At 37.5% G+C, this 17320-nt stretch overlaps 1 protein-coding gene across 11 annotated transcripts in view; it reads left to right on the top strand.

Moving 5' to 3' along the window:
• LOC122206635 (gamma-secretase activating protein) overlaps positions 1-17320 on the top strand; it is a 103634-nt gene that overhangs the window by 39102 nt on the left and 47212 nt on the right. For 8 of the 11 annotated variants that reach the window (XR_006196544.1, XR_006196543.1, XM_042916030.1 and 5 more), the window contains exons 12-18: positions 1651-1736; positions 9191-9295; positions 9972-10049; positions 13545-13637; positions 13771-13988; positions 16281-16350; positions 16915-16997. Coding sequence is in view for 9 of the 11 variants with exons in the window: in XM_042916030.1 (XP_042771964.1) it covers positions 1651-1736; positions 9191-9295; positions 9972-10049; positions 13545-13637; positions 13771-13988; positions 16281-16350; positions 16915-16997 (733 nt within the window). In the remaining 2 variants the exon portion in view is untranslated. The remainder of the gene's footprint in view (positions 1-1650; positions 1737-9190; positions 9296-9971; positions 10050-13544; positions 13638-13770; positions 13989-16280; positions 16351-16914; positions 16998-17320) is intronic. The other 3 variants (XM_042916039.1, XM_042916013.1, XM_042916048.1) reach the window with 2 other exon arrangements.

The following is a 17320-nucleotide window of genomic DNA, read 5'->3' as shown; positions in this document are numbered from 1 at the left end:
TCACGTTTTTAAAGAACTTTTTTTTCTTTTAATTTTATTTTTTATTTTTGTAAATTTACATCCAAATTAACTAGCATATAGTGCAACAATGATTTCAGGAGTAGATTCCTTAGTGCCCCTTACCCATTTAGCCCATCCCCCCTCCCACAACCCCTTCAGTAACCCTCAGTTTGTTCTCCATATTTGAGTCTCTTCTGTTTTGTCCCCCTCCCTGTTTTTATATTATTTTTGTTTCCCTTCCCTCATGTTCATCTGTTTTGTCTCTTAAAGTCCTCATATGAGTGAAGTCATATGATATTTGTCTTTCACTGACTGACAAATTTCACTTAGCATAATACCCCCCAGTTCCATCCATGTAGTTGCAAATGGCAAGATTTCATTCTTTTCGATTGCTGAGTAATACTCCGTTGTGTACATATACCACATCTTCTTTATCCATTCATCCATCAATGGACATTTGGGCTCTTTCCAAACTTTGGCTATTGTCAATAGTGCTGCTATAAACATGGGGATGCATGTGCCCCTTGGAAACAGCACACCTGTATCCCTTGGATAAATACCTGGTAGTGCAATTGCTGGGTCGTAAGGTATTTCTATTTTTAATTTTTGGAGGAACTTCCATACTGTTTTCCAGAGTGGCTGCACCAGCTTGCATTCCCAGTTTTATAGAACTTTTAAACAAAAAGGCCCACATTATCTACTTAAATTTCTCAGGAACAAGTCTCTACCTTTGTGGGTATGTTATAGCAGTTACTATCCTTTATGAGGAAACTTTATTTTTTATTTTTATTTATTTATTTTTAATTTTTTTTTAACGTTTATTTATTTTTGAGACAGAGAGAGACAAAGCATGAATGGGGGAGGGTCAGAGAGAGGGAGACACAGAATCTGAAACAGGCTCCAGGCTCTGAGCTGTCAGCACAGAGCCCGACGCGGGGCTCGAACCCACGAACCGCGAGATCATGACCTGGGCCGAAGTCGGCCGCTCAACCGACTGAGCCACCCAGGCGCCCCTATTTTTTATTTTTAAAAAATTCTTCCTATTAAGGGTGTCTGGGTGGCTCAGTCAGTTAAGCATCAACTCTTGATTTCAGCTCAGGTCACAATATCATGGTTTGTGGGATCAAGCCTTGCATCAGGCTCTGTGCTGACAGTGTAGAGCCTGCTGGGGATTCTCTAACTCTCTTTGCCCATCTCTCCCTCCCTTCTTCCTCCCTCTCTCTCATAAATAAATAAATAAATAAATAAATAAATAAATAAGAAAGCAAATAAATATGAAGCAATTAAAAGATTCTTATTCAAGTGTAGTTGACACACAATGTTATGTTAGTTTCAAGTTTACAACGTAGTCCATTATTCAATGCTCCCTGCGTTAAGTGAAAGAGGAAACTAGTTTTTTTTTAAGTTTATTTATTTATTTTGAGGGAGAGAGAGAGAGCAGGGGAGGGGCGGAGAAAAGAGGGAGAGAATCCCACACAGGTTCCACACTGCCAACTACAGAGCCTAACATGGGGCTTGAACTCACAAACTGTGAGATCATGACCTGAGCCAAAACCAAGAGTCTGTTGCTTAACTAACTGAGCCACCCAGGCACCCCAAGAGAACTAATTTTTAAAGGCATTCACAGTTTCTTATGCTTTATGTTTTTAGACTTGTAAACTTTGGATGTGATGATCTTCAAGACCAAGAGAACTTATCGAAACACCTGACCCTGTGCGTTTTTACCAACCATACAGGTAGAACCAGGATTATATTTATCAATTTATTCAATTATACTTGAGTTCTACAAAAAATTTAGTCATTGTTTAGATATATGGATCCTTAAAATATAATAGAGCCACAATCTTACATAAGTGATCCTATGGATATTTATACAGTGTATCAAATTAACTTCTCCACTCCAATTTTATACATCTGTTGTCTGCATAAAGGAAGCCACAGTCAGCAGGGTTATTTTTTTGTGCTTTTTAATAGAGGGGATGGATTCGTATGTAATCAATCTACATTTTCTCACCTGTTCCGTCTTTTAACAAGTGTCATACAATTATGAGGATGCTTTTTGTGTCAGGCCTACTAATATATTTGGACTCTAAACCTATGTACCAGGCTGCTTTAAGAGCCGTTCTAGAACTTACTGAGCTAGCAATCAAAGCTTGACATAAAGTTTAGTGTACTGTAAGCCTCTACAAAGTCAACACTAATAACTAAATTTGATAGCCATTTTTAATACCCTAGCTTGAGTAGACAGTTACCACTGAGTTAAGTAGCACTTGGAATAAAACTGTATTCCTTTAAAACCAGATTATGTGGTATTCACTAAGCCAATGTTTATGGAGACTTACCGTATGCTAGGTATTGGAGAAATGATGATGAGAAAAAATGACCTAATTTTCATTAGTAAAATCCACTATTTGAATTTTAGACATTAAATAAGTGCACACAGAGTATTTCAATAGAATCTTGATAAACTGTAGGAATTAGGAAGTCATGAGAGTGTATGATAGAAGGTACTAATATCTTCAAATATGTTCTAGTTCAGCTAGTCTGTCCCTGTGCTCTTACCCTCCAGCACATTCTGTCTTAGTCCTGAAAAGTGTCTGCTTTCCCACCTCACTCTTTCTTAGTCTCTCCCAGTTTTTCCTGTTCATCCCAGGTCTCAGGCACAAAGTCCCTCCATAAACCAGTCTTGAGAGTTTAGGAAGGCAAGGATATTTCACGTGAGACTTGGAGGGTGTAAATGAGCTAAGAACAGTGTGACTGAAGTAGAGGGAGCAAGGGGGAGAGAACTGTGGCGGAGAGGTGGCTTGAGCAAGGTTACATAGGGCCTTGCAGACCATGAACGACTTCATATTTTTATCCTGAGTCTAAAGTCATTAAAGGTTTTTTTTTCTTTTTTTGACATTTTATTTTGAGAATGCCCAAACATTACAGCAAGTCTCAAGGACAGAATGAACATTCATGTACCTTTTACTTAATTGTATCATTTACAGTATTTGCTTGATCACTCTCCCCAAACACAGGTACCATTTTCTTCCTTTTGACTAAGCCATTCAAAAGTAAGTTGCAGACACCCTGACAGTTTACCAGTACATTATTTAGCATGTATCTCCTTAGGTTAAGGACACTCTTTAACATAACCTCAGTTCCATTATCACTGAAAAAAATGAATTACACTAATCAGTAATAATTTCATATTCAAATTTCCATAATTATTTCAGAAAAGTTCTATATGTGTTTAGATTTCTATATATGTTTGTATATGTGTTATATATTTGTGTGTATGTATAAAAATGAATATATGTTGTGTGCATAATTTTTAAAGTCAGGATCCCATCAAGATTTGTTATTATATTTGGTTATGTCTTTGTAGTCTCTTTTAATGTAGACCACTCCCCTCCTCCTATCCTCTGTCCCCACCCCCTGTTTTTTTTGTATTTTTTTTCCCCTACAACATTGATATTTTGAAGTGTCCAGACCAGTTACCCTGCATTCTGGATTTGTCTGTTTCCTTGTGGAAGTATTGAACTTCTTGCTCTGTCTTCCACATTCCCTGTATGTTGATAATTAGACTGAAAGGCATCATTACACATAAGTTAAAATTTTTTCATAAGAATACTTCATGGGTAATATTGTGAAATTTACTCACACCAGATCGGGAGGCACATAATGTCAGGATGTCCTACTACTTGTGATGCTAAGTTTGGTCATTTGGTCACGTGGTAACCACTGCCTGTCTCCCTTAAAAGGTACATTTTAATCTTTGCAGGAGTAACCTGTGAGCTATTGTAGTATCATGCGACTGCCTTAGTCCCCAACAGCTTTTTACTTGGCACTCCTTGATGCTCCTTCACTGAATGTTGTGGTTTTTAAGTTTTTATTTATTTATTTTAAGAGAGAGAGAGAGAGAGAGAGAGAGAGAGAGAGAGAGAGAGAATTCCAAGCAGGCTCTGCACTGTCAGCATAGAGCCCAACGTGGGGCCTGAACTCACATACCATGAGATCAGGACCTAAGCCAAAGTTGGACACGTAACCGACTGAGCCACTTAGGTGCCCCTTCACTGAAGTGTTTTAAGCAGGCAGTGATGTGATTAGGTATGTGTTTTTAAAAGATCGCTTGCTGCTGTGTGAAGAATGGATAGGAGGCAAGAGAAAAAGTAGGGAGATGAGCAGTTAGGATGAGGTTATGGTCGTACATTTGGGAGGGGGATGGCTTGAACTAGGATGGCAGAGGTGGTAATTTGGTGGGTTTGAGATGCATTTGGAGATGGAACTGAGAAGACTTGCTATCAGTTAGCTGGAAAGGAATGGTTCTCAGGTTTCTCACATGGGTGAACAGTGGTGCCATTTACTGAGGTATAGTGGTTTGGGTCAGGCTTAGAAAGAGAGATTGTGAGGGTTGTTTTGGACATGTTAACTAAGAGATCTGGGACTTAGAAGAGAGGTCGGGACTGGACATGAATAAATGTGGAAGTCATTAAGTCTGCAGTTGGCATTTGAAGTCATGGGAGGGGTATAGGGTCAAAAGGGAAGAAGTTTAGGAATAAGATCTGAAAAGCAAAATATATAAAGATTGGGTGGAATATCCAAAGAAAAAGGAAAAAGAAGGTCTGGAGAGAGAAGGGGAAAAGCAGTTGTTTTACTATAGCAGCCAAAGGCAGAGGGTTTTACAAAGGGGAAATTGGCTAACTGTTACTAGGCAGTTAGCGGTGGAGTCCGTGTGGTCTGGCAGCATGGAGGTTACTGTGGGTGATTGCAGTGAAATCCTGGTTGTGCTGGGTAGTGGCACATGGGAGGTGAAAAAAAATCATAGCAGGTATAGACATGAGAGGGGCAGCAGCTAGAAGGGGTAGCAAGATTTAGGGAGTATTATTTTTGAGGATGGTAGAGACTCCAGTATGCTTGAATGCTTACATGGTATTTAGTGGCAAGAGAAAAGATAACACACAGCAGAGAGGAATCTTTGGTAGAATGAATTTGCTCGGAAGGTGGGAGGTAACGGGATCCTGAGCTCATGTGGAGGGACCTGGGTAGGCTCTTCCCTGGTGCTTTATTTTAAATCTGCCAAATATAAACAATCATTTTAGGCTTTCATTCTTTGAAGCTTTTATTCCTTTTCATTTTATTCCCATAGGAATTTCTCATGAACAGTAGCAGCTATAACTTACAGATGGGTGATCTATGATGTATCTTATTCAATAAAATGTTGGGTTTATCTGCACCAGAAGGGGAAGAGTCTGCTTTTTTTCCTTTCCCAGCAATGTCTAGGACAGTAGAAAATGAGCCTTGTTCTTCACAGTCAGCTTCGAAATACAAATAAGCCTGTTTCAAATGGGATACGTCCTGATGTAAGATGCAAACAAGCCAGGAAGCATCCTTTTGGTTTTTAACTCAAGCTGTCACCTCATGTATTTCCCAAATTTCTCTTGTAAAAATGATTTTTCACCTTTGCAGTTACCAAACAAAAGCCTAGTTCAGTGAAGTAGGAATGGAGAAGGGAACAGATAGTCTAATCCCTATATGGCTCCCTCTGTACCAGAGAGCTTAATTTTCCTCGGGTGTGGAGACCAGAGAACAGGGTTCATGCAGTGAATGCTGATCAGACTCAGGGTTGTAAACAAACCTGATCTTACGTCACTGATGCCATAATAATATTTGGTGTTCATTTGTCCCATATTGGTCATTAAGAGCTACTCTGTCCTTTCAACATTGCTTGTTACATGCTCAAAAGCATCTATGTCCTGAATTTTCCTGCCCTAAGAAATGAAATCCACTACCTTCCAAGGAATTAGAGCTGAAAATCTGGATGATGGGGGTGCTCATGAGCGGTGATGGTGGGCAAAAGTGCTGCCACTTATGTATTAAGATTGAGTTCATACAGATTTTTTTAAAATGTTTTTAATGTTTGTTTATTTTTGAGAAACAGAGTGCAAGCAAGGTAGGGGCAGAGACAGAGGGAGACACAGAATCCGAAGCAGGCTCCAGGCACAAACTATCAGCATAGAGCCTGAGGTGGGGCTTGAACTCACGAACTGTGAGATCATGACCTGAGCCAAAGTTGGATGTTCAACCGACTGAGCCACCCAGGCACCCCATAATTAATGCAGATTTTTAAAGATAGTTTATAGCAGGAGGGTAAATCAGAGACTTCCTAAAGCAGTGAAGGAAGGAAAATATTCTTTTCCTAATAGTCCACTCTATAGCTGTACTTCAGTCAGTGGCTGTATTCTTTCTTGTGCACCACCTACTGGGAGGTAGTGAGGGGTGAAAAGTGTAAATTCTCTTTTCCTGTTCATATAATTGCAAGAGTTGCCCTTCACAAGTTCCCAGAATTAGTCTTGTGTTTTAGCATTTTATAGAGCCTTTTACAATGAGATAATTTCCCTTGGAAAACTTTGCCCATAATAGCTTTCATTGTCCAAATAGTTTCCCAAAGGCTAGCCAACTCTGAGATTTTATCTTCATCATTGATGAATATTTATTAAACATCTCTTTCTGGATACACCATTAAGAGCATGCTTTGTTTTTTTTTTTGAAACTCTGACTTCCCCCAAGTGAGTTCCCCCAACTTGTAAATAGCAGCAGAATCATTCTGGAATAATCATAATCGCAGCTAACCTTTATAGCCAGACATAACTTCTTTGGCAGAGCTTTATACATACATCTCATTTAATTCCTATGTAAGAACTATATGAAGTAGGTTCTATATTTTCTTTTATAGATGAGGAAACTGAGGTTTAGAGAACTTAATGTGCCCAGGCACATTTTAAAAATACTGATGCCTGGGTCTCACCTTCAGAGATTCTTTTTCAGTTGATTGAAGGGGAGGTTTGAGAATCTGTAAGCCCCAGGTGAGTTTAATATGCTTTCCAGGTTGAGAACCAGTGCTCCATTGCTGTGTTGTCCAGTATGGCAGCCACTAGCCACATGCTATTTACATTTATTAAAGTTAAACAGAAAAGAGTCACAGTAGCTACATTTTATTTAAAAAAATTTTCCCCAAATCAATACAGCTTTTATTGCATCTTTAAAATTCACAAACAAGTCTGATAAATTGTCTGGCATCTTGGTATTTCTGTAGCTAGACAAGTTAGATTTTATTCATCAGCCTGCTGAACTGTTCCTTTTTCAGAAACATAGATACCATCCAAAAATTTTCTGATATCCTTGTTTTTATGTAGGTACATTTTAAGTGCTCGATAGCCACATGTGGCTAGTGGCAACCAATTTGGACAACAGATATAAAGCATTTCCATTATCAAAGAAAGTTCTATCCATGGGACAAGCTTCACAGAGTCGGTGCACACCCGTGTCACCTTGCTGTGTCTTTATTATTTTTCCCACCTTTGGGCTAGGGAAGGGTAACTAAGCCACAACCTAGTAACTATTTGGAAACGTTTGCTTATGAGATCTGAAGATGGCTCCTGGTGAATGTAATTGGGTACATTTATTTTACATCTCACTTCAACTTTCTGCAAAACAAGAAAAATGATGACCTCCATTCTCTAAAGGATGGTGTGGAGGATTTTGCTAGAAGGGGGGGATATCATCTTCTTTATTGTGGACATTTCATGTTTATGCTACAGGATAGATTCCTACAAGAAGAATTTGGGTCGACAGGTGTGAATATATTTAATCCTCTGCCAAACTGTGTTTCAGAGAGGTTGTAGCAACTTCCTTCTTATTTGAGAATGTTTTTCCTACTGCTCCCTTGACAGAATTGATTATCATTTTAAAAACTTTGCTAATTTGAAAGAAAAAATATGGTGCCTTTAAAAAAGATTTTATTTTGTAATTACTAGAGAGGCTAAATTTTTAACTATGTTTGCTGAAAATTTCTTTCTCCTTGTGATCATAGAACATAAAAGGACAGGGTAAACCAGTAGTTTTTTGCTGGTAGTATCTTTACTTTATAAAAATAGTCCAAGTGGTACATAGAACTTTTTTAACTGTTATAATTACTATTTTTGTTTAAGCTTTAGTATAGTGTTACTTGGTTTCTTAGTCTGCTGTAATTTTAAAGAAAAGTTATTATTGTATACTCAGTAGCCATAACAGTAATTTTACATCTAGTAGAATTGTTACTATTTTTATCTGATAAAATTACTCTTTTAAATTCTTTTGTACTTAAGATATTGCAATAAAATATACTTCTAACAATATGGTGCGGTTTTAAATGTCATTAAAAATAGTCACAAATGATAAATATTATAACAAAATTCTCATATATGTCTTTGAATAGCCTTCTTAGAGAAAATTGGCGCTTTTTTTTTTTTTTTTTTTTTTTTTGGCCACCCTGATTCTTTGACAAAGGACCTAGTGAAGTATAACAGAGGAAATACTGTATTCACTGAAGTAATGATTGAATTTACATGGCTAGCTAATTGTAGTTCTGGGACCAGAACCCAGGTTTCCAGATTCCTTGTTAATTAAGTTCCTTTCCACCTGGAAATCTCCTATTTTGGGTAATCACATAAACATTAGCATTGGAAGTATCAGTTTCTGTATAATGCCCTCAATGGTAGGTCTTTGATGAGAATATCTAGTCTATCCACATAGCAACAGCTGCTAGAGATGATGGACATATTACACACTGAAGGAGGGGTGAAGGCTGAGGGTGTTCTGGAGTGATGGGGTAAGTAAAGGCAGTCAGGGCTCATCTGGGAGGACTGCTTTGTGCCACAAACTCTTCTTTGCCCTTGGACCAAGGCTCTTGGTGACCCAAATATGTTTGGGTATGGTCCAACACACATTTGCTTTTATTGGCCCAGTTTGCCTTCCATTCCAGATAACAAAGAAGACTGGAAACTTTCTATAAAGAAGAGGTACATTTTTGTTAAACTGGGGTCTATAGCTATTAGTAATGGCCTGGAAGGCAAGCTAAATAAGAGAGCAGGGCAGTATATGTATATTAGGAGAATCTTATGAAGCTTTGTAAATTTCTCTAGACACTCATGATTTCATATGTAGGAGTGTATCTCTATTCATTTTCCTATTCTTTAGTAGCTCATCACAATACATTGCTTATGTGTGTGCTGAGTAACTGTGGAATTAGCAACTTGTTAACTTATTAATAGACCATTTCTAGATTTGGGAAATAATCTCTGTATTAAGTTGAGGCAGAACGTCTAAAGGAATAGAAGCCAGGTTAAGTGACTTAGGAAACTTTTTATTTGTCTCCTATTCTTTTCAGCTCTACTAAATACCTTCTTACTTCTAGGAAGTTTATGTGTGTGTTACAGTCCGAAGTTTGACTCTTGGGAAAAATTCACATATTCAGTGTTTTACTTTCATAAAGGTACATGCCATTTATTCTTATTTTTTTTTTTACTTTTACATAATCACTTTTTCCAAATGGTAGCAAGTTAGATAAATTTTAAAGACTTATTACCTTGTAATGAATTTTATCAGTACATTCTATACCTTTATACCTATATAATACATGTTTCCTGAATAAATTCATTAATGATGAATACAGTTAACCCTTGAACAACGTGGATTTGAAGTGCACAGATCCACTTACATGCAGGGCTTTTTCGATAAACACAGTAGAGTTCTATAAATGTATTTTCTCTTCCTTACAATTTTTCTTAATATTTTTTCTTTGCTGTTAGAGTACAATGTAGAATACACATAACATATATGTGTTGACTGTTTATGATAAATGTTAAGTGATAAACATTACAACAAAATGCTTCAGATCCTTCTATCTGAGCATAACCCATCTTATAAAGTCTAATATTATACTCCAAGCCCAGAACAAGTACTAGATGGTGATTGCACTTGTGATCCATTTTCTCTGCTGGTTTTTGGAGAATGATGGGGAACCACGAAATCCAGAAGTCAGACACATGCTTTGTCAGTTTCACAGCTCCTAAATGTTGAGAGTATCACATAGAGTAATAGCCTTGGGTGGGATTCCGGCTCTTTGTTTCTTACCATTCTTTTCTTGGTTTCCTGTTCTCTACCCACAGGGCACGGCAAGACCTTCACTGCTGCTCTTGGGAGTGTTGACTCACATGTGACAAAGGGCCTTACTTTTCTCAACCTTGGTGAGTGAGAGGGAGATGGGTCTCTCTGCTCTGACACTCCTTTCTAGTACATGTGATACTCAGCCTTTAATATCTCATTTTCTCATCTGTGCACCCCATTTTCTCCTACCTCTTCAGGACTCGGATTGTGAGGACAATCACTGACCTCTCTGAAACCTGATAGGGGAAGGTTTTCTCTGGACACATTAGCACCCGTAATTTGTCTGTTGTTCAATAGTCAACTGTATTAAGTTAGTTAATATTTTTATAATATATTTTTTCCTGACCTATGTCTTTTTCAAGGCTTATAGACCAACCCTAATGGACGTATTTGTGTCCCCCCATCCAGATCAGCTTTTTTTTTGGGTGGGGGGGATGCATCTCCCTTTTTAGAGAACACAGGCTGTGAGCTTTCCTGTGTTTTTAGTAGGAAAGAAGCCTGGGCACACATCTCAGCCCTTCTGAGCCTCAGTTTCATTATTGATTGTAGAGAGGACAAAGGTCTTTGAATAATCGTCCATTTCCTGTTGCTAGAGCCTTCCAAGCTGTAAATGATTTACGGATCAGCTTGAATGTGTTGATTTTCATTGAGTAAATATGGTAAGGGAACTTGAGTGTTAGGTTGGAACGTATTAATGGAATCTATAATGAAGAAAATAAAGAAGGAGTTTATTGTACCAACCTCCTGAAAGCTGCTTTTGCATGTCATTTGGGGTGAGGGTCACAAACAGGTTAGCACAGAACTAAATAACAGAAGTATTGCTTGCCTACCCAAGGGACATGACAATATTTAAAAAGAAAAGCTTCAGCTTTAGAGCACATGATTCTTTGATGTATTCCCCTATTCCTGTTCCCCAGTCCTTCTACTGTCATGACAAAGGCTTAGGAAGGTGTGATGTGAGGGAACTTGGCAAAATGAGAATGAAAATGATAAGAAAGTACATAAAAATATTTTTCTTTTGAATGATACTATTGGTGAGGTATCTAAGGCTGAGTGGGCTAGTATGTGGCAAATGTTAACATGAGCTTTGAACCTGTGGGAAATTACTTTAGAGAGGCCTGATTCTACTGCTTCCTGTGGTAAGAGAGATAAATATAAGGTTTCCTTGGTCTGAGACTTGATTATTATCAAGTAGTGAATGCTACATCAACATCCCATCTAAGAGTGATAGGGGAAACTTTCCACTAAAAATAACCTTAGCATTTTGTGAGGTCAAAGGTAGCCTTCCTTTTTTTCCCCAGAGAGTGACTTTAAAAAAGGGCAGGCATGATTTAATCTATGGTCTTCAGACCGTGGAGCCAGCAGAAATACTAGAGCTTTGTAAAAATAGGCCATCTTACATAAGTTATCTTTCCTTCTTAAACACATTTTATCTCATAGGCACAAAATTATACCCAGGATTAAAACTATTCCAGGAGTAATTTTTATGACAACAGTATTGCTTTGTGAGTGATGTATTTTTTCCTATAAATTGCATGCAATTTTCCTGATTGCTACCCTATTAAAAGGGGGCTTATATTGATTAAAATACTAAAGGATTGGGTTTTGGGACGTTTTCTATAAATCCCAAACACCTCTATATAAGAAAGATACATTGGTAAATAAAAAGCTATCATTTTGAAAAATGAATACTATATGCTAAGTTTGTTATTTAAATTATCTTGATCCTTAAAACAATTCTGTTTGGTGATGTTATCCCCATTTTACAGATAATGAAAGTGAGGCTCAGAAAGGCTGAGATGTGCACCCAGTCTTCTTTTAGTGTCTCATGTCAGGGGCACTGTGTTAGTTTCTTATGGCTGCTATAACAAATTATCACAAATTTAGGGCTTAAAACAACATAAATGTTGTCTTAGGGATCTGGAAGTCAAAATTCTAAAATCTGGAGTCTTGAGGGGCTAAGCCAAAGTGTAGGTAGAAATGGTTCCTTCTGGAGATTCTGGAGAAGAATTCATCCTTGGCCTCCCGCAGCATCTTGAGGCCAGCATTTCTTGACTTGTGACCGACATGACTCCCATCTCTTTCATCCTCACATGATTTTCTCTGTAGTCTGGTCTCCCTCTGCCTCCCTCCTGTGAACACATTTGTGGTTCCATTGGGTCCACTTGGATGTTCCAGTATACTCTCCCCATTTCAAGATCCTTGATCCCATCTGCAAGGTGCCTTTTATCACTTAAGGTAACATATTCACAGGCTCTGGGATTAGCACCTGAACATCTTTGGGGGTCAACATTTGGCCTACCACAGGTACTGTTGACATTTTTGATGAAACAATACTTTTTGTGTGAGAGTGTCCTGCACGTAGAGCGATTTAATAACCTTTACTCCCTACCACGCCAATGACTGGGACAACTCAAAACACCCTGACATATTTCCAAATGCCTTGTCTCCCAGGGACAAAATTACCACCCTAATTAACTGGTTAAATGCTACAACTAGGAGTTAACTTAGATCATTTGATGCCTAGACCCTTTCCACTGTATGCTACTATATCATTATTTGTGTCTTTCTACTTAAATGTTACCATAATAAGAACATTATTGCAACCATTTGTGCTATAGACTTGAACATCACTTAATCCCCTGTGACTGAGAGGGCACTTCTAAGTCAAATCATTCAAGTTTTACATCCTCTTTCCTTTCCTTTCCACTGAATGCCTTCTATGCAAATGATTTTTTTTTTTTTTTTTTTTTTTTTTTTTTTGCTTCTTAGGGAAAAAAAAAAAAGAGTCCAGCTGGCTCACTTAAAATCTAAATGTGTCTTCTATGTGAAATTCACTGCTATTGCATGAATTTTTCTGTTTTTCTAAGGTCCTAGAAAAATTATTGGCAAGGGCTACTTCCACCTTCCCATTCCCCAGAAACCTATTTTTATACCTTGCTTCAATCTGTGTACAAATGTTCTTGGTACAAAATTATCTAATGCAGGGACTGTGAAGGTGTGAATTCTCAGCAGTTAGCTATGCAAGGAAATGTATTAATATTTCACAAAGCATCAGAATGCCTGCAGAGATTGTTTTGATGAATATCAATTTAAAGGTTCTCTAAACAAAATGACGATAATGATAGTGATGATGACAATGAGTGGGCAAACACAGGAAACTAAATTTTAGAGCATCCCCAAGCTGGCAGAAACTAGGAAGGAAATTCCCATTTTAAGCTGTTCCCAGACTATCAGATAAAGGAAGAATTCATCTTGCTTGATTTTTTTTTTCTAATTTGTTTTCAGAGGTCATTTAGGTTCATATAAAGCCACAATTCACTTAGAAACGGAATTACAGATGTCAATTAAGATAACCGTGACTAAATGTATGAAGAAAATTAGCCACAGGTAGAAATAAATGAGATCTGGCTAGTGAGATGAAATGTACTGATATAAGACAGCTTATTATTATACTGGTCAAAACGTTTGTGTTTTTAAGAGGCACAAAGAGGGCTACTGTGAACTTCTGGGCTTTATCTTTGCCTATGTAGCTCTTGCCACATGCAGATAACATAAATCTTTCTCTTCTACAGACTATTACTTGGCTGTTTACTTACCTGGTCATTTTTTTCATCTACTTAACATTCAACATCCAGACCTAATCTGCCACAGTTTGTTTCTGACAGGTATGGTGATATGGCTGTAATTTTTCATTCACTAACATGATCCATTTGGGTTTGTCTTGGCAACATTTACATTTGGGTGAGAAGAGTTTCTTTTATTTGCTGATGTAATTTTTGTTTTTTGTTTTTTGACCAGGAAACAGCGAAGTTGTTGATATGCTACCTCATAGTCCTTTACAGTCACTGTCAGGGTCCCTGGTACTGGATTGGTGTTCTGGAAAGCTCTATAGGGCACTCCTCAACCAGTCATATTTATTACAGTTCCTATGGAACGCTCGGCTAGACTGTGAGAAGATGGCTGTGTTGCACTGTGTGCTCTCCTGTGGTGGAGACCGCCGGTTCCTGGAAGCCAAGGTGGTTATGTAGCTTAAGTTTAAAAACTGGCAAATGGACAACACCAACTGTATATATTTGTGGTTGAAATGGATGGAAGTCATTTTTGTTTGTAACAATTAATTGAAGTTTATGGTTTCCATCCTAACTTGAATATCTTTTCTTGTGCTTTTTTATAGACCCCCCAAATACACCTCAGACTGTGAGCATGTCTGTTCTTTTGACTACTCTCTTTTCCATACTGTGAAAAATGGTAGCTATATCAGTAACATTCCAAGAAAGTGCTCAGTGAACAGTAAATAGTTTCTCAAATATCTACTTTTCCTCCTGGTCTCTATATGATATATAGTGTCAAAACAACTAAATCTGATGGCATATATTTATCATATTGTAATAAAGATAGCATATATTTACACTGCATGATATAATTGAAGAAGGACTTTCACACACTTTGTCATTTAATTGTACAGCTATCCTTTGAAGTTGGGAGAACCCCCCCTGCCCATTTAGACTTGACTGGGACCAACAGGTTGTTGGGTAATTGAAGAAAAGATGTCTGAAACATTTTAACCTAAACCAAAAAAATGTGCACTTATTCACCTGTCTTTTGAGGTAGACTAAGACCCTTTCTTTGTATATTAGTGGTTAGAGTTCACAATTATTTTTCTTACATAAAACCGCTAGTAATGTGTTGTCTCTGACTTCCTGTTACTTCTTGCTTTTTTTCCCCCCTTTTTTTTTTAACCTTACTTTCTTTTTCTTTTTTTAATCTAAGAAGGGCAAGTTTTTGAAGATCTTTCAAAACAATCTGTGTATATTGGGCCATTTTTTTCTAATCCTTTCTAGTTATCTCATACCTAATTTTTTTTTAGTAAGTGTTTTAGACATGCCTTTGAGTCTTTCCAAAGCATTCAACTTTTGGGATGGCGTGGGAGGCTCAGTCCATTGAGCATCTGACTCTTGATTTTGGCTCAGGTCATGGTCTCAAGGTCATGAGATGGAGCCCTGCATGGGGCTCTGCACAGGGCGTGGACCTTGCTTGGGATTCTCTCTCTCCCCTTCTCTCTGCTCCTCCCCTGTTTGTTCATGCATGCATGCTCGCTCTCTCTTGCTGTCTCTCTCTCAAAATAAATAAACATTAAAAAAAAACCCACAAAGCATTCAACTCTTATTGACCAAACAACACTCTTTTTGCATCCATATTTCACTCATCTATGGTAATATTTTATTAAATTACCTAATTGTGAAAATAAGTGTAACTAGCATGAATGCATTTGGAAATAAAAACAGCAACTTATTGGTAGGAGCAGAAACGTGAGAGTGCTCTGTGGCTAGGTAAGCCTGATAGTATCCTTTCACTGGAAGGCTGGGAACAAGGAGTTTCAGTCCTCCAGCAGGAAAGGATGGTTGTGGAGACTGAGGGAGTTGTTGATGCAGCATGCCCTTGGGAGGACCATATAGTGATGCTCACAAAGGTTAGATGGTGTGACAATGTTCACACTGATGGCTTAGCTGGATTCAAACCCAGGTCTGCTGCTTCCAAGCTTAGTGGTGTGGTTTGGTTTGATTTTCTCCTGTATCTCACAGCCCTTCACACTGGTATTTCGCTGTAATGAGATGTACCCTAGCAAAAACAAACATGGGGTCGAAGAAGCCTTACTTGGATTCCAACCAAGGACATTTAGTAAAAAAGATGTGTAAAATGGACCTGATTTATAATATTACTTAAGCCACAGTCTTGCATTATGTGTCTTGAAGAGAACGTAGGAGTGTGTTCTTTGGCAGTACCAAAATAGAGAATTTTAAAAGATTCATATATATATGTATATATGTGTGTATATATATGTATATATATGTATGTATATATATGTGTATATATGTATGTATATATATGTGTATATATGTGTGTATATATATGTATGTATATATGTATGTATATGCATATGTGCATATATATGTATATATGTATATGTACATATATGTACATATGTATATGTATGTATATGCATATGTGCATATATATATATATATATATGTATACACACATATATATCCTTTTTTAATGTTTATTTTTGAGAGAGAGCAAGCAAGGAGGGGCAGAGAGAGGGAAACAGAGGATCTGAAACAGGCTCTGTGCTGACAGCAGAGAGCCTGATGCGGGCTCAAACTCATGAACCACGAGATCATGACCTGAGCCAAAGTTGCTGAGCCACCCAGGCGCCCCAAAGATTTGCATATATTTTGTACTTCTTTGGTGGTGGGCGCAGGGTGCAGATGTAAATACTAACAGAATTGTCTTCTCACTTCTTAAAGATTATTCAGTGGATTTCTGAGAATATCTCTGCCTGCCATTCATTTGACCTCATTCAGGAATTTATAATTGGTAGGTGTTGCTGATGGTGCATATTAAGTTGAATCCTTGACCCTTTTACTGGAGGGAGAACAGTAAATTGATAATGGCTCAATCTGTCAAAATGTTGGTTAGGAGCTGTTTTTTTTTTTTGTTTTGTTTTGTTTTTTAAACTCTATTTCAGTCAGCAGCTAATTAAATTTCATTCTCTTATGGTCTGTGAGAAGTTGCAGCCATTCAGAGACTGATAGGATATATGATCTTCATTCTATAACCTTATTAGTGATTTTTTTCTCCCCTGTGAGATGTAACTTTCTTAGTTCCGTTTTGTGTTGGCTAGTTCCATGTGAAGTGGTATAACATCACTGGGATAGATAGAAGTACCAAATAAGTTTTATTATTATTATTCTCCTTGTAAAGAGCAGAACCTGAACATTTAGTGAAAGTGAAACCATAATAGCTAGGCTTTCCAGGGTAAGGATAAGGCAATAAAAACACTTTTGGGTTTGCTTGTTGTGGTGAATGACAGTGTCTACTGCCTTATTCTTATTAAACCATGTCTTTTTTTTTTTCCTTTCCTTTCACAAATCTGTTCAGCTTCTTCATATTGGAGCATATGTCCAGAAACCAGTAACATGGATAAACTTTTGCCATATTCCTCAGTGCTCACTTGGAATACAGTAAGTTAACCCTTTGTGTTCTTTATGTAATTAAAATTGATTCACCGTCATGGGTCATTTGTAGGACATCCCTGTCACAGTAACCATGGCTGTGATTTCATTTGTCTTTTGACTGATAAGGATCTGAGTTGGAGTTTTCTGGCAGAAAAATAATAGTAAATACTTTCTGTTAGCCAAAGTATTTATATAAAATGGAATTGAAGGTGAAGGTATAGAATATGTGTTACTCTTCTTACTACTAAGAATTAAGCCTCTGTCATCTTCAAATGGTATTTTAATTTTTTTTAGCAACTAGGGTGGATTAAAATATTTCTTAGGTTTTT

The sequence above is a fragment of the Panthera leo genome, chromosome A2 (genome assembly GCF_018350215.1).
Source record: "Panthera leo isolate Ple1 chromosome A2, P.leo_Ple1_pat1.1, whole genome shotgun sequence".
In the NCBI taxonomy this organism is placed as follows: domain Eukaryota; kingdom Metazoa; phylum Chordata; class Mammalia; order Carnivora; family Felidae; genus Panthera; species Panthera leo.
Note: the sequence above shows the minus strand (reverse complement) of the source record. Positions and strands in the feature narration are given on the sequence as shown.